The sequence below is a fragment of the Oncorhynchus gorbuscha genome, linkage group LG07 (genome assembly GCF_021184085.1).
Source record: "Oncorhynchus gorbuscha isolate QuinsamMale2020 ecotype Even-year linkage group LG07, OgorEven_v1.0, whole genome shotgun sequence".
In the NCBI taxonomy this organism is placed as follows: Eukaryota; Metazoa; Chordata; class Actinopteri; order Salmoniformes; family Salmonidae; genus Oncorhynchus; species Oncorhynchus gorbuscha.
In genome coordinates this window covers 49286302-49311767 of record NC_060179.1, presented here as the reverse complement: position 1 = coordinate 49311767, position 25466 = coordinate 49286302, and the positions used below count along the sequence as shown (strand labels likewise).

General features: G+C 42.4%; 2 protein-coding genes across 5 annotated transcripts; both read left to right on the top strand.

Moving 5' to 3' along the window:
- Positions 1 to 295: 295 nt before the first annotated feature.
- On the top strand, positions 296 to 15339 carry telo2 (TEL2, telomere maintenance 2, homolog (S. cerevisiae)). 4 transcript variants are annotated; one of them, XM_046356544.1, is made up of 20 exons: positions 296 to 480; positions 813 to 1167; positions 2134 to 2414; positions 2596 to 2664; positions 2766 to 2913; positions 3040 to 3142; positions 3242 to 3310; positions 3387 to 3528; positions 3698 to 3834; positions 4101 to 4297; positions 4508 to 4596; positions 7901 to 7992; positions 8074 to 8190; positions 8832 to 8903; positions 8999 to 9172; positions 9307 to 9398; positions 10832 to 10931; positions 11128 to 11192; positions 11307 to 11422; positions 14937 to 15339. In XM_046356544.1, the coding sequence occupies exons 2-20, from the start codon at positions 824 to 826 to the stop codon at positions 15053 to 15055; spliced, it is 2526 nt and encodes an 841-aa protein (XP_046212500.1). In that variant the 5' UTR covers positions 296 to 480; positions 813 to 823; the 3' UTR covers positions 15056 to 15339. The 4 variants fall into 4 exon arrangements, with proteins under 4 accessions (XP_046212500.1, XP_046212501.1, XP_046212502.1 ...); XM_046356545.1 differs by having other exon boundaries at positions 296 to 485; positions 814 to 1167; XM_046356546.1 differs by having other exon boundaries at positions 296 to 563; positions 814 to 1167; positions 2137 to 2414.
- A 1788-nt stretch (positions 15340 to 17127) lies between these two features.
- Positions 17128 to 24187, top strand: LOC124039004 (intraflagellar transport protein 140 homolog). The gene is made up of 4 exons (XM_046354896.1): positions 17128 to 17143; positions 18017 to 18189; positions 18302 to 18392; positions 24057 to 24187. Exons 1-4 carry the CDS (start codon positions 17128 to 17130, stop codon positions 24185 to 24187), a joined length of 411 nt encoding a protein of 136 aa, XP_046210852.1.
- The last annotated feature ends 1279 nt before the right edge of the window (positions 24188 to 25466 follow it).

Below are 25466 nucleotides of genomic sequence, written 5' to 3'. Positions count from 1 at the left end.
AGAGGCTTTTACAATAAAACATATTTAGTACAATATTGAGTTTTATATGATCAGTACAATGTTATCATTTAATTTTTATATTGTGGAAAGTAGCCGCCTACCTCTGGATGTTGAATATTGATTTTACTTACACTGGTATGTTTATGCAATGTTTTCAATTCAGGTTCACTCAGAGTAAAATAAAAGTCTCATTAAAAAGTCTGACTTGATACAAACATGTTGGCCTGTTGAATGTAACTCACACGGAACTTTTCTTGATACATATTGCGTACTTTTATCCAGTACGGACATTTTTTGTTAGCGCACTCATTTTGCGCAGCAGGCGTTTTTTTATTTGGTATCGTGAAAAAGTAGCTAAGACTAGCTAGAAGAATATAGGTTGTTTTTAAAGCAGTTTGAACCTTAGTTTGTTTTGGGCTGCAGTATTTGTCCAATTAATTTAATTCACAGCGTGAAACCGTTTCAAATGTGTCGTTTATCACCCGGTGAGTAGACCAGAGATGTGGGAATACAACCTTTATTCTGGCTAATGGTGGCTACTGGCTAGTTAGCTAAACATTCAGGTGAGTGCCTAATAGTCTTTAATAATCAGTATCCCAAGATAGGACCTCTTCTATTGACGTCTGTTGTTAATTGGTCCAATAATAGCAATTAAGGGATCAGGCTGTCAGTAGTTAGCCAGCTAAATAAAATCTCATTGTTAACAGATTTATGCATTTCTTATGTAACGTTACATAGGTAGGAAGCTAGCTAGCAGTGGTTTGAAAGTATTGGTAGAACACGAACTATATAAACTAATCTTGTCTCCAACAGGTGCTGGAGGATGATGCAGTCCCTAACCCCAGATGTTGAAGTTCGACTCTCAGTGGGCCAATGCGTCCGAACTCTCACTACCTCCAAAGAGAAGGAAGATGTGGCCAAAACTCTACACACACTAACCAGTTACTTGGACGATGGGCCTCAGAGTACAATTACATCAGCTCAGCGAGCAGAGTTCAGTCGAGCCCACTACACCCGGACCCTACAGTTTCTCATCAGTAACATCAATGCTGATTGGCTCCAGCTTCTTACCATTGCCCAGTGCACAGAATTGTGGGATGGTTTGTTCCTCCGAGGTCCTCCAGACCAGACTCTGTTAGTGCTGATGGATGGTATCAGCTCAATGAGGTGAGAAAAATGTTTGAAGATGTTAATAGTGGATACTTAGTCTTCTAGAATCCAAAGGGCCATACTCATTTGAACCATGGACCACAGCGCGGCCAATGTATACAACAATCCCAACACTATATGTCTAAACGTTAGTGCAAGTCGGTTTTGGAATCCTTTGGAAGTTAACTTTTAATATCATCGAGAAATTATTGTACAAATATAAAATATATACGCACTGTACACCTTCTAAACAGGTTGCAGCTGGCAGTATTTTTCAGTTACCCTTTTCTGTCTTCTTCCGTTACACAAAGGCGTTCAGAGATACTGGATAACTAATAAGAACAGGCGGTTGCCTCTGTTCTGTAAACAAGCTGGAAAGTTGCTGTTACATGGAAATATGGCGGTGTGGGATTTGTTAAAACTATGTCCATGATCAACTTGGATTAGCTAACACAATGTGCCATTGGAACACAGGTGTGATGGTTGCGCATAATGGGCCTCTGTATGCCTATGTAGATATTTCATAAATAATCAACCGTTTCCAGCTACAAGTCTTTTACAACATTAACAATGTAACAATGTCTACACTGTATTTCTAATCTATTTTAATGGCCAAAAATTAGAGTTTTCTTTCAAAAACAATTCAATTTCTAAGTGACCCCAAACTTTTGAAAGGTTACTCGATGATATTACAATTTAAAGGTTTCCAAAACCATAAGTGAGGACTGTTAATGTCTAAACAGAGCATCTGGGCTGTTTACACATTCTATGCGACAGCGAGACAGGAAGGGAAATTGACATTGATGCATTACAATGCATTTATAGTCAATATAATGGGCTACTTGATACTGTGAATAACTGTGTCTTTGCTGCCGGTGACCTGTGTGGTAATGATATACACATCTTGTACATTTCTCTGACTGATTCTCTTTGTTTGTGTGTGTGTTTTGGTGTGCATGAATGTGTGTGATCATCCATCTCCAGCAGCCCCAGTGCAGGTCTGGACCGTTTAGTCAGCATCCTAGAGCGGTTCCTTCAGAGTGGTCGTCTGACAGTCCTACTGTGGACCCGCTGTCAGGGGACGGGTCCCTCCGACTCTCCCCAGCTCAGAGAGACCCTGCTGAGCCGCCTGGTGGCTCTGCCTGACCTGACTGCCAACCAACTGCACAACCACAACAAGACCATCTTCCTCCCCCAGCAGTACTACCCCCTATTGGCCAGAGAAATGCTCACTGTGCTAGAGAGAACCTGTCAGGCTCTGAGAGGTTTGTGTGCCCATCCATCAGTTTATGTCTACTTTACATAATGCAGAAGATATTACTTTTTTAATGTAAGACAGTACTTTCTGATTATGGGCCTATTTATGGCTGTTTTAACTTTAACTGTCTTATTGGAAATGTATTTTATTATGTGTGTAACTCACTGTCAATACACTGTTGTTCCCAGATAGAAAAGACTGCTCTCTGACTTTTGTGGCCCAGGCACTGGGGAAGGCCTGTGTTCAGGGACACAGTGGTAAGCAAGGCTGTGTTCCTCCTGCATTGATGATTGTCAACTGTAACACTTTCCCATTGTATCATCAGAAATGTTACATAATTGTGTGCTTCTCTCTGCAGGGTTAGTATTTGGGGTGCTAGCCCCTTACCTCTCCTCCTGCACGCTTTCAGACATGGTGTGGCAAAGGGTGTGCTGGAAGCTGCTGGAGAATGTCCCAGAGCGCTGGCTGGAGAGCGTGCTCACTGGGATGGTGCAGGCTGTCAACAGGTGAGGGATGTCTCCCACCAACAGGTGGGAGATAGCTAGAAGTTATCAAAAGGTGTCAAAAACATACTTTTTACTGCACCGCATTTACCCCTTTCTCTCGTAATGTAAGTGTTATTTTTCCCCTAGACCTGATGCTCTGTCCAGGATCATGGGGAACCTGGTGTTGAAGAACAAAAAGGCCCAGTTTGTCATCACCCATAAACTGCTGCTGCTTCAATACAAATATGAGGTGAGACTGTGAACTCGTGGTGAGACTAGTCGATCTATCATTTTTGGAAATTGAAAAAGCTTCTGTTATAGCTGAAGTATTTAACTTACTTTCTTCCAGACTCGTGTGTTGAGCATTCTTCTAGGCTACCTGGCTCAAGACAGGGAGAGAAGGCCACTACTTATACAGGTGAGTGTACAACGTTATAAGACTTGTGTTGTTATGATATATTGGTATTTATGATCATGTTATTGACTGTATCCAGGTGCTGCGGTCGCTGTGCCAGGCCTGGGCTAACCCCAGTGCAGTCAGACACACCCCTCTGGAGCAGCAGCTCTATGTGAGCCGGGCTCTGCTGCTGTGTGTGGGACTACTGAGTGATGCAGAGCTACAGGAGCTACGCTCGGGTAACACTCCGACAACTACGCCACAGTATTATGTAACACGGGCAGAGGTGTTCACACTACTTTCTGTCCTGTCTGTCTCTGGGTTATGTTCATTTGGGCATTTAATAGAATTTTTTTTCCTGCCCAATCAAACACGACTCTGTTGTCCTTTCTTCTTCCTCCCTGTCAGAGCTGCTGCAGTGCATGTTGGGAGGGATGCAGAGCCACCTTGACAGCAGTGTAGTCCGTGTGAGGCGCATGGGCATGGTGGTGGGGGAGTGTCTCAGCTCCCGCATGGATGTCAATGGAGCCAAACTCAAATTCGAAGTACAGTATTGTATGGCACCTTTCCCGAGGCTTTGGGTGCATCTCTATAGTCTGAAGTGGCTCACTGTCCCTATTTTTCTTTTCTCTGCTCATACTGACCTGAAAGAACTGAACGGGTGAAAACAAATACCACAATGCTTTCTCCTATTTACTGTTCAGATCAGTGCACTTTAAAGAAAGGAGATAGGCTATGTCTGTCTTGTTATGAGTCCTGTGTAGGACTCCGGAAAGGGTGTGTGTTCATTTGTTGTGTTTCTCCCGCTCAGTATGAGCATGATGAGGAGACCGAGGAGCTGCTCTCACTGATGACTCCACTGTCTGAGGAAGAAACAGAGCTGCTTGATGACAGATTGGATCTTCCTCAAGACGTCAAAGGGAAGACTGTACCCTCTCAGGCAGTACCATCCCAGGCTGCTTCCGTGGCTCAGAAATCAGGAGCTGACCCAGACTCAGAGCTGGATAGGTAAGAGATAGTATTATCATAATCAAACCCATAACACTCTGTAATACCTCTTGTTATACACTACATGTATTAACATAATCCTGTCTGAGACTGAAGTTTTATATTTAATTAAAATCACTACAATCTTCCCATGGACAGTTAAGAAGGCATGGTTTTGTAGTTTTGTATCGATTAGGCTCTATGACCCTGTCCTGTGTGTGTTTGAACCAGTGATGATGAGCTCACCCCCTATGACATGTCAGCTGACCAGGAGATGAGCCAAGCTGCCCCACCTCGCTACCTCCGAGACTGTCTGGAGGGTAAGATACAGTATATAGGTCTCTCCATGGGTGGGAGATGGATGAAGCAACGTGTTGTATTTTACAGCAAAAGTTGCAGCGGAAGCGAACTCCTTTGTCTTTCGTCCTCGCCCACGTGTGCGCAACTGGCTGGGGAACGCGTTGCATTTAGGGTCTCCGTGGAGAAACTTGTGAAGGCTTTCACATGTCTTCCGTGGGTTAACTAATTTAATATATATATATATATATTAGGTTAATTTATGCTCTAAAATTATGTTTGTTTATATGGGCAGAATATTATATAAGATTAAGAAAAATGCCCTGCATTCTTTGCCTTCATTTTAGACTAAATAAAACAAGTTTGTGGGGAATAACTTGAAAAATGTCATCAATAAGCCTACTAATGCATTAATTAATAAATAAAAATGTGCACATATAAATACATTTTATTTCAACCTTGTAATAAGTATTAGGTCTGCTAAATGACTTAAATGTAATGTAAATGTATTAGGCTATAGTGATCGGTACCAGTAGCCTGTGTAAAGTTTACGAGTTGCATTTTTTTAGATATGAAAAGAGGGAAATATTACTCTACTGCACGTCGGAGAGTGTCCAGATGACTGTGAGCTGATTAACCAGTAGGCTCGGGGTGAATGTTATCATCTGAATAGGAGACCCATTATAGGCCATCGCCTAACTTGCGTGATTCTTCAATAGGCTATGTGTAGGCTAATAGACCTAATTGTTGGGTGCACATTTGGTATCCAATTGTTTAGTTAGGCCTAGTGATATTGTCAACCATCATCAGCTGATCCAGGAAATGTTTTTCTGAATGACAGTCAAGTGACAAACGGCCTATAGCATGCCATGAAAAAACAGCCTGTGCGGAAAAACAGTGTTTGTAAGAATGTCCAGAATATTTTCATGTCTTGTTCATTGCGCCAGTGAAGTCAGTTGGATCCAATCCAATACCCCTTCATTTATGTTGATTATCTGCTATTTTCTGCTGGATTTACAGCCATGTCTACAAGATTGAACAGAGAAAGCATGAATGTTTTCATGTTTCTGTGTGTCGAATTGGACACTGAGTCTAGGCTGCTGTGCGCAATTGTGTAGGATAGCCTAGGCCAGTGGTTCCCAAACTTTAAAAAAAAATATTCCTATATCCCTTAACATATAACCTCCAGCTGCGTACCCCCTCTAGCACCATGATCAGCGCACTCTAAAATGTTTTTTTTTGCCATCATTGTAAGCCTGCCACACACACTATTCAATACATTTATTAACCATAAGAATGAGTGAGTTGTTGTCACAACCTGGCTCGTGGGAAGTGACAAATAGCTCTTATATGACCAGGGCACAAATAATAATATAATAATAAATCAATAATTTTGCTCTTTTATTTAGCCATCTTACATATATAACTTTATTTGTTCATCGAAAATTCACCACAGGTTGATGGTGTGCTTGAAAGGATGCACATAACTCTAATGTTGTTTTGGAGAGTCTGTCTTTCATTTTCTACACACAGTCTGTCCCTTTATTTAGTTTTCATGCTAGTGAGTGCTGAAAATCCACTCTCACATAGGTACGTGGTTGCTGTGTCTTAACAGTGCGATTTGCCAAGGCAGGATACTCTGAGCACAGCCCAATCCAGAGATCTGGCAGGCTTCTGATTAAATTACATTTTCACAGAACTGCTTGTTGCAATTTCGATGAGGCTGTCTTGTTCAGATATTGGTAAGTGGACTGGAGGCAGGGAATGAAAGCGAGAACGAATCCAGTTGTTTGTGTCGTCCGTTTCGGGAAAGTACTTGCATAATTGCGCACCCAGCTCACTCAGGTGCTTTGCTATATCACATTTGACATTGTCCGTAAGCTTGAGTTCATTTGCACACAAAAAATAATACAATGATGTAAAGACCTGTGTGTTGTCCTTGTTAATGCAGACAGAGAAGAGCTCCAACTTCTTAATCATAGCCTCAATTTTGTCCCGCACATTATAGTTGTGTAGAGTCCCTGTAATCCTAGATTCAGATCATTCAGGCGAGAAAAAACATCACCCACATGGGCCAGTGAAAATGATTGTCAGTAAAGAACTTTAAGCTAGTCTCTCAATTTAAAAAAAAAGTGTCAATAGTATTTTCTTATTTGAAACCATCAAATGTCGGCCTTCTACTAGATCCGAATAGACACAGTTTCACATTTTTTGACAGACTCAAATAGAAACAGGCAATGGGCTACAGCTTGCTTCAGTTTCCCCGCCAAATAGGCCTACAAGGAAACTCGATATACTGTACGACGACGGTGACTATGCAGGGGGGTTTGCACGCAGTGTTGTGCCTTCCACAAAAAGTTATGCTTGACAAGTAAGCAGAGATGGGGGTAGGTAGCCTAGCGGTTAAGAGCGTTGTGCCAGTAACCGAAAGGTTACTGGCACAAAAGGTATTGTATATACCGAAAGGTATTGTATATAGGAGAGGTTGCAATTTACGCAAAACATTGGTCTTGACCTCCCCATAAATGTAACGGACATATACCAGGAGCTGTGCCAGGTCCGCCACGCCTGTTGACTCATTCAGATGTAACTCATAGAATTCACTGGCTGCCAGCCACAAAAGAAAATCAGCCAGGCTCTTTTACGGCCTCTTCCCGAATGGTAGCTATAAATGCAGAGGTTGCGCACAGTGCAACAATATGATGAAGTGTGAATATTTCTGCCACCGACTGACAGGAAAACGGTTCAAAATAAATTACATTATTACGTGCTCCACCACCCATGTTATCTACATGATTAAATGTCCATGTGGGCTGTGTTATGTATGTAAAAACCCGTCCTCTCAAACAGAATTTGTGAACATAAACGATAAATCAGGAGAAACGACAGGGATTATCCAGTCCAAAACATTTTAATGACCTGAAACATGAAATTTCTAACTTAAAAAAAAAATAGATTTTTGTGGCGTAGAGGAAGGTAATAGTAGTACTCTGAGCAAAATATTATATTTTGGGAGTTTCACTCTCCAGACATTATTTCCTGAATGTCTTAATGATGAAATGCCTATGTATGTTAAGTTGTAATGTGAATATGAATGAAAGCTTTTTTAAAGAGCAGTGTGCAGGTTTCTTCTTGTTTCTCATTTTATTCAACTGTTACCATGTACCTGTAAGAAAGATTGCTGATATGTGCAAGTGTCTTTTGAATGCATTCAGATGTGCAACTGACTAGGTGTCCCCCTTTCCCATTAAGCTTACCAATGCTCTCTTTATTTTACTAACTTGTTAAATGATTGGTTCGTTCATCCTTACATCCATCTCTCCCCAGCCTTCCTCTCATCTGAGGACCCAGTGAGGGTGGATCTCAGTCTGAGAGCCATTGAGGGCTTGGTGAGGAAGAACACTTCTACAGCTCGAGAGGTGAGAGGTCACACACTGTTTACTACATTAAAATGTAGTTCCCTTGTTATAGTCGTTCCCTTAATGTTTGTCGCTCCTCAGGTCAGTGTTGAACTGAGCAAGGTGCTGCTGCACATGGAGGACAGGTACAACACTGTGGGTTTCCTTAGTCTCAGGCTGGCTGCTATGGTGGCCCTCACTGTCACCGACTCTGTCCCCGTAAGATATTTCACCTTAATCTTAACCATCTACCTTTTTATATTATAGTTCAGTTTCATACACTGAGTGTACAAAACATTAGGAACACCTGCTATTTCAATGACAGACTGACCAGATGAATCCAGGCAAAGCTATAATCCCTTATTGATGTCACTTGTTAAATCTACTTCAATCAGTGTAGATGAAGGGGAGGAGACAGGTTAAAGAAGGATTTTTGGGACAATTGAGACATGGATTGTGTGTGTGCCATTCAGAGGTTGAATGGGTAAGACAAACTATTTATGTGGCTTTGAATGGGGTATGGTAGTAGGTGCCAGGCGTGTGTCAAGAACTGCAACGCTGCAGGGTTTTTCCACACTCAACAGTTTCCCGTTTGTATCAAGAATGGTCCACCACCCAAATGACATCCAGCCATCTGGACAGCCAACTGTGGGAAGCAATGGAGTCCAGCATCCCTGTGGAACGTTTTCGACACCTTGTAGAGTCCATGCACCTATGAGTTGAGGCTGTTCTGAGGCAAAGGGGGGTGCCGCTCAATATCAGGAACGTGTTCCTAATGTTTTGTACAGTCGGTGTGTATGATCAACATTCACTGCTAAATACACCATGTCCTTTTTAATTCTCATCCGTTTCATTCACAGGTGACTGAGTATCTGACCACAGAGTTCTACTCCATGAATTACAGTATACGACAACGGCTGGATATTTTAGAGGTGAAGAGAACACGGTTCCTCCCTAGTATCTTCTGTGAATGTAGAATGCCTTTCACAAAGGCTTCATAACCATGTATTTATCTCCCCTGTGTCAGGTCCTCATTATGTCTGCGCAGGAGCTCTCTCAACCAATCACTGACAAAGGAGGTCCATCCAAGGCCATTCAGCGGGTTACCATGAATACACCCCTTTACCCCGGCGATGACCCCATACACTGGCGACAAGTGGTGGAGAGGCGGATTCAGAGTAAGACCAAACGGCTCAGTAAGGTAGGCTGCACAACAGTTTCAATAAGGTTATTTCTTTGCCTTTTAAATAATACTGGAATTAAGACTAACCATACATTAGCTAAATCTGATTCCTGATCAATGTTAAGATGGGTTTTGTTCTGCCCTCATTTCAGGGTGTCACTCACCCCCCAGCCAAGCCCACCCCAAACCGTTATGCCCCTGTTGCTGGCCACTTCTTCTTCCCTCTGCTCAGAAACTATGACAGGTAATGTGTTGGAATGTACAGTGGGGCAAAAAGGTATTTAGTCAGCCACCAATTGTGCAAGTTCTCCCACTTAAAAAGATGAGAAAGGCCTGTAATTTTCATCATAGGTACACTTCAACTATGAAGGAAAAAAATGAGAAGAGAAAATCCAGATAATCACATTGTAGGATTTTTTATGAATTTATTTGCGAATTATGGTGGAAAATAAGTATTTGGTCAATACCAAAAGTTTATCTCAATACTTTGTTATATACCCTTTGTTGGCAATGACAGAGGTCAAATGTTTTCTGTAAGTCTTCACAAGGTTTTCACACACTGTTGCTGGTATTTTGGCCCATTCCTCCATGCAGGTCTCCTCTAGAGCAGTGATGTTTTGGGGTTGTTAAAAAAGAAAAAGAAAAAAAAAAAGTTATATTTTGGTTTCATCTGACCATATGACATTCTCCCAATCTTCTTCTGGATCATCCAAATGCTCTCTAGCAAACTTCAGACGGGCCTGGACGTGTACTGGCTTAAGCAGGGGGACACGTCTAGCACTGCAGGATTTGAGTCCCTGGCGGTGTAGTGTGTTACTGATGGTAGGCTTTGTTACTTTAGTCCCAGCTCTCTGCAGGTCATTCACTAGGTCCCCCCGTGTGGTTCTGGGATTTTTGCTCACCGTTCTTGTGATCATTTTGACCCCATGGGATGAGATCTTGCGTGGAGCCCCAGATCGAGGGAGATTATCAGTGGTTTTGTATGTCTTCCATTTCCTAATAATTGCTCCCACAGTTGATTTCTTCAAACCCAGCTGCTTACCTATTGCAGATTCAGTCTTCCCAGCCTGGTGCAGGTCTACAATTTGGTTTCTGATGTCCTTTGACAGCTCTTTGGTCTTGGCCATAATGGAGTTTGGAGTGTGACTGTTTGAGGTTGTGGACAGGTGTCTTTTATACTGATAACAAGTTCACAGGTGCCATTAATACAGGTAATGAGTGGAGGACAGAGGAGCCTCTTAAAGAAGAAGTTACAGGTCTGTGAGAGCCAGAAATCTTGCTTGTTTGTAGGTGACCAAATACTTATTTTCCACCATAATTTGCAAATAGTCATTAAAATTCCTACAATGTGATTTTCTGGATTTTTTTTTTCTTCTAATTTTGTCTCATAGTTGAAGTGTACCTATGATGAAAATGACAGGCCTCTCATCTTTTTAATTGGGATAACTTGCACAATTGGTGGCTGACTAAATACTTTATTGCCCCACTATTTGTATGGGTCCCTAGCAAATGAGTGTGAGGCAATGTGAGAGAGTGTGTGCGTGTGATACAGTATTCTTCATTTGAAGCACAGTTTATTTGTGTCACACATTTTGTGCTACACAATTGTAATTGAGTTCTTGTATGCAAGTGAACAACATTGTTGTTCCAATACTAACATTTCACCTTGACTCCTAGGCCTCAGGTGACCTTTGACCTGCTGGGCGGTGACCACCTGGTTCTGGGGAGACTGATCCACACGCTGGGACTCCTCATGCACCTAGCAGTCAATGCTCCGGTAGGCTACAACTTGATTTCTTCTGGTGTCAACTCATAAAATGTCTCCCTTGCTTTGACTAGGCTAGTATTTGGCTGAGTTAGGTGTCTAAAACATGTCCATTATTCGCTACTGCATAGCATAATGTCACCTCAGAAAATATCCCCATTGTTGTGACTTGGCTATGTGATTGAATGGGTTGTCTGGTGTTTTGCAGGTGGCCACTCAGATGGGCAGAGCTCTGTTGGATTTTGTCTGGGCCGTACGCTACCACGTTGACCAGTGAGTATATCTATACACGCGTCATAAATAGGAAACTGTTTGAGTGTGGGTAGGAAGGAAGGTCTTTTGTCCAACTGGTCTATGGCTTACCCAACCTCTGTATTTCCAACATAGGATGGTGCGGCGAGGAGTCCTATTTGCTGTCTGCTCCGTCTTTCTGAGCATGCCCAGTCAGAGTTTGCTGGTGGAGCTCAGTGATCAGCTGTTTGAGACCAGAGCATGGCTGGCAGGTGAGAATACAGGGCAGAACAATAAAGTATCACTTATGTTACTATATACAAGAGTAGAGACCAGACTATTTTATCCCAACATACTTGACGGAGTTGTCTCACCCAGTGAATTCGGGGAGTAGAGTTTGACATTAGTAGTAGTTTAATATGATTACATGTAGGCTGTACTTGGCAGCTAAAGCTGAATTGCAGTACACAGAACATAAACAACTTTGAAAATTCACTTGGCCGCTGGATAATGGCGCCGAAGGAGATGGCTGCCGTTTTATGGTCTCCTAACCAATTGTTCTATTGTGTTTTTTTGCATTATTTGTAAGTTATTTGGTACATAATGTGACTGCTGTTGTCTCATGACCGAAAAGAGCTTCTAGATATCAGGACATCGATTACTCATCTCGTATTGAAAGAATTTTTCCGTAACGAGTCGGACGCAAAGGATTTACTTCAGACACCCTTTTAAGGATGAGTGGGTAATCTGCCTCTAACATCAGTACTATTAGTCAATGTACAATCATTGGATAACAAAATAGACAAACTACGATCACTAATATCCTACCAATGGGACATTAAAAACTATCTTATGTTTCACAAAGTTTTGGCCTCTGTGTAATCCTCATTCCTTCGACGGTAAATGCAAATCCGACCATCACCCCATGTGAGACAAAACTGCATCTCGTCAGTGAAGAGCACTTTTTGCCAGTCCTGTCTGTTCCAGCGATGGTGGGTTTGTGCCCATAGGCTATGATGTTGTTGCTGGTGAGGACCTGCCTTACAACAGGCCTACAAGCCCTCAGTTAAGCCTCTCTCAGCCTATTGCGGACAGTCTGAGCACTGATGGAGGGATTGTGCATTCCTGGTGTAACTCAGGCAGTTGTTGTTGCCATCCAGTACCTGTCCTGCAGGTGTGACGTTCGGATGTACCGATCCTGTGCAGGTGGTCTGCCACTGCGAGGATGATCAGCTGTCCATCCTGTCTAATTGTAGTACTGTCCTAGGCGTCTCACAGTACAGACATTGCAATTTATTGCCCTGGCCACATCTGCAGTCCTCATGCCTCCTTGCAGCATGCCTATGGCACGTTCACGCAGATGAGCAGGGACCCTGGGCATCTTTCTTTTGGTGTTTTTCAGAGTCAGTGGAAAGGCCTCTTTAGTGACCTAAATTTTCATAACCTTGACCTTAATTGCCCACCGTCTGTAAGCTGTTAGTGTCTTAATGACCGTTCCTCAGGTGCATGTTCATTAATTGTTTATGGTTCATTGAACAAGCATGGGAAACTGTTTAACCCCTTTACAATGAAGATCTGTGAAGTTATTTGGATTTTTATAAATTATCTTTGAAAGACAGGGTCCTGAAAAGGGGACTTTTCTTTTTTTGCTGAGTTTACTTGTTCATATTACTTCGACTAACCCGTGCCCCTGCACGTTGACTCTCTTCCAGTACCCCCTGTATATTGCCTCGCTACTGTTATTTTACTGTTGCTCTTTAATTATGTTAACATTTTTTACTCATCTAGTTTTTCCTCCACTTTTTTTTGTAACTGCATTGTTGGTTAACCTCTCTGGGATATGTGGGACGCTAGCATCCCACCTGGCCAAAAGCCAGGGAAAATGCAGAGCGCCAAATTCAAATAAATTACTATAAAAATCAAACTTTCATTAAATCACACATGCAAGATAGCAAATTAAATCCAGCCAACATGTCAGATTTCAAAAAGTATTTTCGGCGAAAGCAAACGATGCTATTATCTGTGGATAGCACCTCCGTAAACAAAGAGAGAAACCATATTTCAACCCTGCAAGCGACGACACAAAACGCAGAAATAAAATTTGAATTCATGCCTTAACTTTGAGCTTCTTTTGTTGGCACTCCAATATGTCCCATAATTATCACAAATGGGCCTTTTTGTTCGATTAATTCCGTCGATATATATCCAAAATGTCCATTTATTTGGCACGTTTGATCCAGAAAAACACCGGTTCCAACTTGCTCAATGTGACTACAAAATATCTCAAAAGTTACCTGTAAACTTTGCCAAAACATTTCAAACTACTTTTGTAATACAACTTTAGGTATTTTTTAATGTAAATAGGAAGGAAAACAAACTATAGCTACATTTCTGGTCACGCGCCTCTAACAGTACACTTCAAGTGACCCTCGTTCAAGATGGCCGTACTTCTTCATTACACAAAGGAATAACCTCAACCAATTTCTAAAGACTGTTGACATCAGTGGAAGCGATAGGAACTGCAAGAAGGTCCCTTAGAAATCTGGATTCCCAATGAAAACTCATTGAAAAGAGTGACCTAAAAATAAAAATACAATCTGAATGGTTTGTCCTCGGGGTTTCGCCTGCTAAATAGGTTCTGTTATACTCACAGACATGATTCAAACAGTTTTAGAAATGTCTGAGTGTTTTCTATCCAAGTGTACTAATAATATGCATATCTTATCTTCTGGGGATGAGTAGTAGGCAGTTGAATTTGGTCATGCATTTCATCCGGACGTGAAATTACTGCCCCGTCACCAAGAAGTTAATGGCTTGTAAGCATTTCACTGTAAGGTCTACACCTCGGCTAATGTGACAAAAACAATTTGGTTTGGTATAATGGTCTGGTTAGCTCGTGTACCTGCCCGAGCCGTGTCAACTTGCATTCATCCTCAGTCCTCCTCAGCTTCTCTGCATCCACACTGGATTAGGTTTGCGCACTCCTACTAATGGGCAGCACCTACTTGGGTGATGCTTAAGCTGCCACTGGCGCTAAAAAGCTCACCGCACATCAGTTTAAAGTAGTATGACTCCTTTGCTGTCGCCACACTGCAGTCCCACTTCTCAAATATAATGATTTTGTTGATGAACTGAAAATGGCATTGTTTTCAGGGTATTTCTGACCCTAAGCCTACCATTGTCACATTAGCGCTGTAAGTTTTACACACCTTTGATGACATCGTTCAGGGCTGACCTTGGGTTATGTGTATTTTAGGGATGACCTGAAGAATGTGGTTAAAAAGAGCACAGTCCAGATGTTCATGCAGCTGCTCAGTGTGTGTGAATCTGAGAACACACACGCGCATACACACACACACACATACACACACACACACACACACACACACACACACACACACACACACACACACACACACACACACACACACACACACACACACACACACACACACACACACACACACACACACACACAGCTGGGGTGAGCATTGCTGGGAAATGGAGGGAATCCAGGATATCCTGTCCTGTGCAGACTGTCTGTGACGCCATTCACTCATCAATGGAAATGTAAATTCTCCCAAGGACATTACCAATAGTCCAGTAGACACATGAATGTTACAGAATCATGAATGCTTGGGTTTTCAATGTGAATCAACTGTTGTTGAAAAAAAAAAATACATGCTTGTTTTATTGCCTGAACAGCCTCATTGTTCTTTATGGTTAATTTCTACCTGTTTACCGTAATAATGATACTCATGGTCCAACCTGTTGTGCTGTTGACAGACGTAGCTGAAGGGGACCCTGATACAGACTGCAGGAACCTGGCCGTGCAGAGCCTGGTGCTGCTGGAGAAGAGTCTGAAGACTGAAATGAACCCTGCTGCACTGGTCCTGCAGTCATGATCACAACATGATGATACACAGTGGACCTTGAAGTCCTATCCCTCTGGTGTACAAAAGGCAACAAACAGCTAGTGTATTGGTTGTGACTGCCGGTGTATTGGTAGTGACTGCTTAAGGACACTGATTGTGACATGAGTACAAATTATGCTCGCCAACAGGAACTGGCTGACAGAAAGCCCGAGGATGTGGCGGATCCTGGACACTGAAGGATGTCCTTTAAGCTAGAGCTACAGGTGCTGCATCCCCACCATATCCTGAAATGAATAAATGCATGCCAAAGGAAAGAAGTATGTTTATGTGAAGGAGGAGTGTGGAACAGTGCTACACATACACTGCATTGTTTGGGGTTTTAGGCTGTGTTTCTGTGTAGCACTTTGACATCGGCTGATGTAAAAAGGGCTTCATAGATACTGGATTTCAATCAATCACATGTAAGGGACCATAGCTTTCATCTGGATTGAGTCTGTCATGGATAGAGCAGGTGTTCCTAATGTTTTGTACACTCAGTGTATACTTGCAGACACACACACAAACTAATTCATTAAGCAGTTGAAACATACCAAGACTGGAAAGGAGGATGTCATTAGACAAAAATAAATTACATGTATTAAAATGTTTGTGGAGGATGTATTTTTTTAAATTTTTTCCTGACCAGGAACATCCCTCTGTACTATAGGTGTTTGCTTACACAGGAAGTCCTGTAAATTATGTTTCCTTACACACGTGTACAACATGCGTCCTTCCCCCAGAGAAAGACCACGCATGTGGACTTGTGTGTACCTCAACAAGTGATTATTTGGGAGGTTAATTTCAGCTGCCTGAAACAGCAGAATCCTCCATAATAAAATACAAATATATATAAAGAGAGAGAGAGAGAAACCAGTAGCCTGGGAGCCACTCTGCTTTTGTTCTCATGTTTGTGTTGTGAGCCACATGCCATAACACACCGATACAATCGGTAATTTCCGTAACTCCTCCCACCCTTTCCGACGACGTTGTCGGGGTAACTAGAAGGAACGCTTTTTTCCCTATAGGGCAGCAGAGCAAAACCACAGTCTGAAATTGCCTTTTGCTATTTATGTTGTCACGACTATTTACCTATTTTTAGACGGCACCTATAGTAAATATTTTCATGTAACTTCTCTATTCTTTTGAACTCTGACTCCTTCGTAAATTGGAGCATTTAATGCTAACGTTAGCTAACCATAGCATGATATTTTTGCAACAGGCCCCAATGGCAATGGATTAAGCTAGCTAGCTAGCTGGCTAACGTTAGCTCGCAGCCAATGCTGATTTAGTTACTATAGCGAAGTTACTTAGCTAGCCTGTCTTTTGCGATTAGTTTTGTCCAGAAATCCACATAACGCTCACAAATAACCAGAGGACCATTTTGAACAGCCAGGTCTGTTTGTGTTAGCTAGGTTAACGTCACTAGCTAGCTACAGTTGTCAGGAACATCATTCCAGCAGTTTCTAGCTAACTTGCTTAGCAGCAGCAGTAGCTATTATGTTGCTTGGTTATCTGATCAAGTCACTTGATGCATCACATAAGTGACATGCTATTTACTCTCTGTTGTTATCATCTATGCATAATCAATTTAATAACTACCCACGTGTACATCAACTAACCGGTGCCCCCTTACATTGACTCTGTACCGGTACCCCCCCTGTATATAGAGATAGTCTCGCTATTGTTATTTTACTGCTACTCATTAATTACTTGTTAATTTTATTTCTTATTTTTATCTGTAATTTTTGTATTATTATTTATATGTTTTTTTATCGTGTTTATATATATTTTTAAACTACGTTGTTGGTTAGGGGCTCATAAGTAAGCATTTCACTGTTGTATTCGGCGCATGTGACTAATACAATTTGATTTAATTTGAATAACATTTGAAAGACCTTAGCTATTTTGCCATCTCCTATGATTATTGTTTGGCAAGACCCATAAACAGATCTGGGATTCGGGTTAGGGTCAGAGTGACAATGTATACTTTGGAAACCATTCTACTAAGCTCCTGTCCCAGTGTATGATGCTGACTGGTTGTGGTTGGTTCCAGAGATGTGGCGATGCGGGCGGCAGTGGGTAGGGACGAGAGTGACCTGGACATGTTCAACTGGAGGAAGGCTGGGAAGTTAGAAAACTATTAGTGTTTTTACCTGCGTTGTTCCCTTACGTGTGTGTGTGTGTTTGAATGTGTACGTGCATGCATGTCTGAGATATTCCCCTGAAACAAGCCCTCAACGGTTAGTGTGTGTTTAGGTTTGGTGCGCTGCCTGGTGTAATGAAGCTAAATTAAAGCAGCACTGTCACTGCTTGCCTTCGTGAGTGTGTATTGACTCTGTGACTCCGTGTCCTGTCGTGGAAATACTAATTAATAATGATTAGAGACAAGGTCAATCACCAATCAGGATTTTTCTTTATTCAAAACGTATTAATAACATTGATTAATTATTGCAATAATGAAGCTGGTCGACGAACCACCCCTAGATGATTAGTTGAGAGCCCAATGAGCGGATTTGAGCCACAGCATTTTATAGCAAAGTATATCTTCCTGAATGTTCATGACAAACAACAGATGTATGGAATGGGTCACAAGGTTAAGATTTTTATGAAAGATACTAATAATTCACAGCAGACAGTATCTGCTGTAAAGACTTTTCTCATTGTGTAGAAACCAGGGTCTGGCCGCCAAAACAAGGTTCCTTTCATTATCCATACCCAAGCCATCTCTCCCTGGTACCTTCCAGTCAAACCGGAGCAACCTCCCTCACATGAATGGAATGTGACTTGTTAGGTTTATCACCCAAGGTATCGTAAATCTACTGTCAGCATTAAGCCCCAGATGCCCACTCTCCGTTCACACGAACATAATATAGTTCTAATAACCCCCTATTCTATTGCATAAAGCAACCATTTGATGCAATGGCTGTATTACAACGATCTTGTAATTTCCAGAAAAGGTACACTGTGTGAATGAGTGTGGCAGGAGTAGCCCAGTGCTCAGTGTGGACGGCTCCACCCAGAAGCTCTTCTATCTGAAGAGGAGAGACATCCTAGAAATCATGAAAACCCTTTTGATGTCGCAGTACACTCTGGGACCTGAGGGGGGAGCCCCGGAGCTCATGAAGGTACAGTGTCACAGTCAATTTGAAATAAAATTGTATTGGTCACGTTCACAGATTACAGTGGCACAGTCAATTCAAGTGTGACTTTGTGTGTTTAAGTGCTCTGTTGTCACAGGTGAAGCTGAGCGGAAAGAGTGGCCGAAGCGCAAATATCGTTTCAACAGAGACAGGCCTCTCATCACAGCTACAGGGGAACAGGTCATCAGGTCAGACACACACACTCACTGTTGCGCTGACATACATTGTGGTGCTGACATACATTGTGTTGTAGGCTCTGGGACTTGGTTAGGGATGACAACTATGTTCTCTGGATGAGAGCCTGAGTAGGAATGAACTTTACTGGTGTTGTGAAAATGTGTGCTAATTGAGTGCTATGGTAGACTTATGTTAAATGGATTACTATTACACAGTGTATATACAGTCACTAGCCTAGTCCCAGATCTGCCTGTGTTATCTAGTGGTTAGAGCTTTGGACTAGTAACCGAAAGGTTGCAAGATTGAATCCCCGAGTTGACAAGGTAAAATTCTGTTGTTCTGCCCCTGAACAAAGCAGTAACCCACTATTCCTACGCCGTCATTGAAAATAAGAATTTGTTCTTAGCTGACTTGCCTAGTTAAATAAAGGTAAAATAAATCAAATTCTTGCCAGCAAATCCTGAGTCTCAAGTTTGGAGAAGCTAATGTTCACCATAAAAAAATTATAAAGCATTCCAAGCGTCATCACATTTGCAGACTTATGTAAGATAACTGACTATTCCTAATGTTATTAATAAATTGGATAGTCATAATTTAGGATAATAATTGAACTCAAATCACATTTGCCAATAAAGACTGTTCAATGCAGCGCGAGGTGGAGTAAGCTTAGGCTAGGCTATATCAGATAGGCCTATGTTTCTTTTGCTTTGCACAGGAAAAATATGGCCTTTTATAAAAACATTTCATACAATTCTACAACACTTTATATGACCCGAGAGATTAGCAGAATCTTTTTTTATATGACTTTGAAGAGGCACTGACCCAATGATAATGACAGTGAATATGCACGCTCACCGAGGATGTCAGTGTTTGTGGTGCTGGAATTCTTAGTAGGTAGCCTATGGTTTGCAAACAGCCTGCAAACAGGCTGGTTCTCCATTGTCGTTAGGTTTGAAACGGAAATTAAACCAAAAATGCCATCTTTTTCTCCTCATTCCTCCAATCTACTGTAATAATGAAAAAGGACAGAGGTGAAGGGCTATCGGATCTACAGGTACCCCCGGTTCCCACTTTTCACCTCACCCCCCCTCAATGAACTGAATTTGCCTTCAAAGATTCTCTCCTATTCACACATATAAAGGATTACAGTTTAATCGACAGTTAACACTCCCACTATGGGTAAAGTATATCTACATTAAAATGAAGTAGATAAAACATTTTATAAAAAAAATTAAAAGGCTTTTGAAGGTTTTTATTTTCACGATGGTTTTCATCCAAAACCATCAATGTCATGGTTATCCATTTAACGTCACCGCCCTATAGTCGTTCTCCCTTGCCTAACTCCCTATGCGTCTTCTCAGAGATCCTAGCTGCAAGCACCAACAGGGGGCGTATAGCTCTGTGGAGAATGGTGAGCCAGCCATACACCAAGATAGAAGGCCCAAGCCCAGTAGAAACTACAGACACCCATGGAGATTGAGGGCATTGTCACCTAAGATCCAGGTACACCACTTTACTGCAGTGCTACTGTAACAGTACTCTTCTTGCATTGTGTGCAGTCATCGACACGGACTCCAATTTGTAGCACCAGTCATGGAAATGTATTCTGATAGAAACGGCACAAAATTGCACGTCATGCAATGCACAGCTCACCATCCATCTCTGCACTCATACACTCTGGTTTGGTGCTTGTTCAATGGGATGATTCTAACTTAACCATCCTCGTAAGCAAGCCACACAAACCAGCCAATAAGATGCCATGTTGAGAAGGTGAAGGCAAGACTAAACTAAAACCAAAAACCCATTGGCTTAACAATAAAGTGGCAAGGTGAATCACCAATATAACCGTGTTACCGTGTTACCATCACCTTGTTTAGACAGATCCTAATCACAATTGATTTACAATGTGTTTTTCCATTTGTCACACCTGGCCTAAAACATTTGATTTCACTGATTGTGATCACAAAACTATTACCATTCTCATAGACAGTTGTTGAATCAGAATTAGTTAGGTAACATTGATAAATAAGATGTTTTATCTACTTTCATAAATACACTTATGTGGGGAAAAAGTCACTTGGGGCCCAGAGAGAGGAGAGGTCAGGCTTGTCTTCATATGTGAACGTATCTTTTAAACCATGTGAAGGGATGATTGAGGGGGAACCAATTATCTCTTGGCTCCACAATGTCTGTGTGCTAGTCACTCCCTACTTTTCCCATTTGGGGGAAGAGTTCCACCATTGGGGGGCTGCTCTGGCCCCCCAATGGTGGAACAAATGGTGGAACAAACTCCCTCACGACGCCAGGACAGCGGAGTCAATCACCACCTTCCGGAGACACCTGAAACCCCACCTCTTTAAGGAATACCTAGGATAGGTTAAGTAATCCTTCTCACCCCCCCCCCCCCTTTAAGCTTTAGATGCACTATTGTAAAGTGACTGTTCTACTGGATGTCATAAGGTGAATGCACCAATTTGTAAGTCGCTCTGGATAAGAGCGTCTGCTAAATGACTTAAATGTAATGTAAATGTCTGGAACCATTGTATGTCCCCTCTGATTGCCCTTATCTTGACCTAGAGGCTCACTCTCCTCTCCGTTAGCTTGTCCAGGAGGGGTTGTATTTGAGATGGAAGTATCTAGAATTGACAATTTATATATGGACACAGTTATGCCTATTAGCCAACATGCAGTCATTGGATAATAAACTGGATGAGCTCTGATGAAGACTATCCTACCAACTGACGCTAAAAACTTTAAAATCTTATGTTTCACCGAGCCGTGGCTAAACGACAACATGGATAACATACAGCTGGCTGGGTTTTCCGTGCATCAGCAAGATCGAACAGCTGTTTCCGGTAAGACAAGGGGTGGCGGTCTGTGTCTATTTGTCAATAATAGCTGGTGCACGAAATCTAATATTAAGGAAGTCTCAAGGTTTTGCTCACCTGAGGTAGAGTATCTCATGATAAGCTGTAGACCACACTATTTACCAAGAGAGTTTTCATCTATATTTTTTGTAGCTGTCTATTTACCACCACAAACCAATGCTGTTACTAAGACCGCACTCAACGAGCTGTATAAGGCCATAAGCAAACAAGAAAATGCTCATCCAGAGGCGGCACGCCTACAGGCCGGGGACTTTAATGCAGGAAACTTAAATCTGTTTTACCTCATTTCTACCAGCATGTTATATGTGCAACCAGAAGGAAGAAAAAAACTCTGGACCACCTTTACTCCACACACAGAGATGCGTAAAAAGCTCTCACTCACTCACCATTTGACCATAACTCTATTTTGATTATAAGCAAAAACTAAAGCTGGAAGTACCAGTGATTCGCTCAATACAGAAGTGGTCAGATAACGCAGATGCTAAGCTACAGGACTGTTTTGCTAGCACAGACTTGAATAGGTTCCGGGATTCTTCAGTCACTGACTTCATCAATAAATACATTGATGACGTCGTTATCACAGTGTCCGTACGTACATACCCCAACCAGAAGCCATGGATTACAGGCAACATCCACACTGAGCTAAAGAACTGCCACTTTCAAGGAGCTTATAACATATCCCGCTATGCCCTCCATCAAACAGGCAATGCGCCAATACAGGACTAAGATTGAATTCTACTACATCGTCTCCAACGCTCTTCGGATGTGGCAGGGCTTGCAAACTATTACGGACTACAAAGGGAATTATAGCCGCGAGCTGCCCTGTGACACGAGCCTACCAGACAAGCTACATTTATTTTATGCGGCTTTGAGGTAAGCAACACTGAAGCAGGCATGAGAGCATCAGCTGTTCCGAACGACTGTGTGATCACGCTCGCCATAGCCAATGTGAGTAAGACCTTTAAACAGGCCTTTTGGTCCTAGACTTGGCGCTCAGGTACCGCTTGCTATGCGGTAGTAGAGAGAACAGTCTATGATTGGGGTGGCTGGGGTCTTTGACAATGTTTAGGGCCTTCCTCTGACACCAGCTGATGTAGAGGTCCTGGATAGCAGGCAGCTTAGCCCCAGTGATGTACTGGGCCATACGCACTTCCCTCTTTAGTGCCTTGCGGTCTGAGGCCGTGCAGTTGCTGTACCAGGCATTGATGCAACCATGCTTTCAATGTTGCAGCTGTAGAACCTTTTGAGGATCTGAGGACTCATGCCAAATCTTTTTATTTTCCTGATCGGGAATAGGCTTTGTCGTGCCCTCTTCACGACTGTCTTGGTCTGTTTGGACCATTTCTAGTTTGTTGGTGATGTGGACACCAAGGAACATGAAGCTCTCAAGCTGCTCCACTACAGTCCCATCGATGAGAATGGGGCGTGCTCGGTCCTCCTTTTCCTGTAGTCCACAATCATCTCCTTTGTCTTGATTATGTTGAGGGATAGGTTGTTGTTCTGGCACCACCTGGCTATGTCTCTGACCTCCCCCTATAGGCTGTCTCGTCGTTGTCGGTGATCAGGCCTACCACTGGTGTGTCTTCTGCAAACTTAATGATGGTGTTGGAGTCGTGCCTGGCCACGCAGTCGTTGGTGAACAGGGAGTACAGGTGGGGACTGAGCACGTACCCCTGAGGTGCTCCACTGTTGAGGATCAGCGTGGCGGATGTGTTGCTACCTACCCTCACCACCTGGGGGCGGCTTGTCAGGAAGTCCAGGATCCGGTTGCAGAGGAAGGTGTTTAGTCCCGGGATCCTTAGCTTAGTGATGAGCGTTGAGGGTGCTATGGTTTGAACGCTGAGCTGTAGTCAATGAATAGCATTCTCACATAAGTGTTCCTTTTGTCCAATTGGGAGAGGGCAGTGTGGAGTGCAATAGAGATTGCATCATCTTTGGATCTGTTTGAGCGGTATGCAAATTGGAGTGGGTCTAGGGTTTCTGGGATAATGGTGTTAATGTGAGCCATGGCCAGCCTTTCAAAGCACTTCATGGCTACGGACGTGAGTGCTACTGGTCTATAGTCATTTTGGCATGTTGCCTTAGTGTTCATGGGCACAGGGACTATGGTTCTTGTTAACTGATTTGCCAGTATTTCACAGTAAGGTCTACACTTGTTGTATTCGGCGCATTTGATTTGATTTCACAAAATTTCGATCTGCAATCTTTTGGACATAAAAGCAATGTTGAGGGAACGTAAACTATTCGAACCAGGACCTAAAAATAACTGATATTGGTACAAGATGGAGGGAGGGTTGGAGCATAACTAACAAAATAATGAAAATGTACGCTTAATTCAGTAAAAATGTATGTACAGAATTTATTACACAAATAGTTCACAAATTCAGGGTGTTAAACAATGACTCTTTTATCCATGCCTTCTGGGAGTGCTATAAAGTCAAAGTTATGATCACAGTTAAGTTTTACACTTTAAGATCATTGCAGAGGCGTGCGTGCATTGGTTATATTTCAGATGGCGTCAACATAATTTACTTTTCATGCAGTAGAATGTCCTTTTAAAAAGTCACCACAAATGACTCTCACAGTTGATATAAAAAATTACAAAATATCCCGCGGGGCGTTCCCAACTCCTCCCTTTTCCTTTGCCACCGCTGCTGAAAGAAATCCTAGGTTAAACACTGAATACGTATGTGTGGATATGTTCAGTATGTATCTGATATGTTCTGAGTCCACTTTGCTATGAACTAAAGTATCTAACCTATAGCATGTATTTGCTGTCTCGTTCAGGAGGATGTGCCGGTGGTGACTTTCTTCTGCACTCAGGAACATGGGCTTCTCCTTCAGGATTCCTACCCCAAACCAGCCGGCCTGCAGGCCCTACTGGCCCTGAACGTTTCCTACTACTATTTCACCTGTAAGGTAGGGACAATGACGAATGTATAGTACTTTACCTGCAGGGTAGTGAATGGTATCCCTTTACTTATGAGGTGAGGCCATTCGTGACTGTATGCCTACTCTTTTGTTTACTCTTTTTCTAATTTACAAGGGACAAAGTGTTTGAGTTATATTTCATGTGCATGTCGGTCTGTGTGTGTGCTTGGCTTCCATTCACACCAGCCGTTGTTTCAGAGGGGTGATATCTTTCTACCGAAAGTGAGTCTCTACTGCCCCTCAAGTTAGTCAGTGCTGCGAAACTCCTCTGCTCTTCCATGGTTCTCCTATGGAAGGACCATGGATCTCTTTTCCTAGGCTAGTGGCATTGTAAAGCCTCCGTTGGGTTACTATGATTAACAGAACAATGTAATCTAGATTATAATCTAGACCATCCAATGTTAAATGTGTTTTTACATAGTACGAATACACAACTGTATTTAGATAGGTCAGATGTGCAAGGTCCATGTTTTGTAGCTTGTACTATATAATTACATATGGAATTGTATAGGATATGTGTGGCTTACACACCCTACTCCACTGGTTGGATAGGGTCAATGTGTTCTTACAGTTTGTGTCTATTTCCACTGCTTTTGTTGCTATGGTTTTCTTGTCTGTGTTTCCCTAATAGCCCGAGGTTTCATATCCGAGGAAGTTTCCTTCATTGAGCCTAATCTTTCTATGATAAAGTACTGAGTGTCACTACAGTAGCGTGAGTGTGTGCACGCGTGTTTCCCTGCCAATTTATTGTGGGAAGCTTGTGGAAGGCTACCCGAAACGTTTGATGACTGTACGTACTGTAGGGCAGCACTCTCTAAGGTGCAGGGTAGAGTACCGGGTGGTAGTTGGCTAACAACAGTGACCAAGTTCAGGGAAGGTACTGGGCTGAGGCAGTCTAGTGATTACTATTTAACAGTCTGATGGCCTGGAGATAGAAGCTATTTTTCAGTCTCTCGGACACCGCTTTGATGCACCTTTACTCTCTCCGCCTTCTAGATGGTAGCGGGGTGAACAGGCCGTGACTCGGGTGGCTGAGGTCCTTGATGATTTTCTTGGCCTTCCTGTGACACAAGGTGCTGTAGATGTCCTGGAAGGCAGTAGAGGTGGAAAAAGTTCTCAATTGTTATACTTGAGTAAAAGTAAAGATACCTTAATATAACATTACTCAAAGTAAGTGAAGTAACCCAGTAAAATACTACTTAAGTAAAAGTATCCGATTTTAAATGTACTAAACTACAGTGGTGGAAAAAGTATTTTTCATACTTG

Coding starts and splice junctions, on each gene's coding strand:
- telo2 (XM_046356544.1), top strand. CDS start 824: ATGATGCAGTCCCTAACCCCAGATGTTGAAGTTCGACTCTCAGTGGGC. Junction 3,529..3,697: donor GCTACAGGAGCTACGCTCGG/GTAACACTCCGA, acceptor CCTCCCTGTCAG/AGCTGCTGCAGTGCATGTTG. Junction 9,173..9,306: donor AGACCAAACGGCTCAGTAAG/GTAGGCTGCACA, acceptor CCCTCATTTCAG/GGTGTCACTCACCCCCCAGC.
- LOC124039004 (XM_046354896.1), top strand. Junction 18,190..18,301: donor GAGCCCCGGAGCTCATGAAG/GTACAGTGTCAC, acceptor CTGTTGTCACAG/GTGAAGCTGAGCGGAAAGAG. Junction 18,393..24,056: donor ACAGGGGAACAGGTCATCAG/GTCAGACACACA, acceptor TGTCTCGTTCAG/GAGGATGTGCCGGTGGTGAC.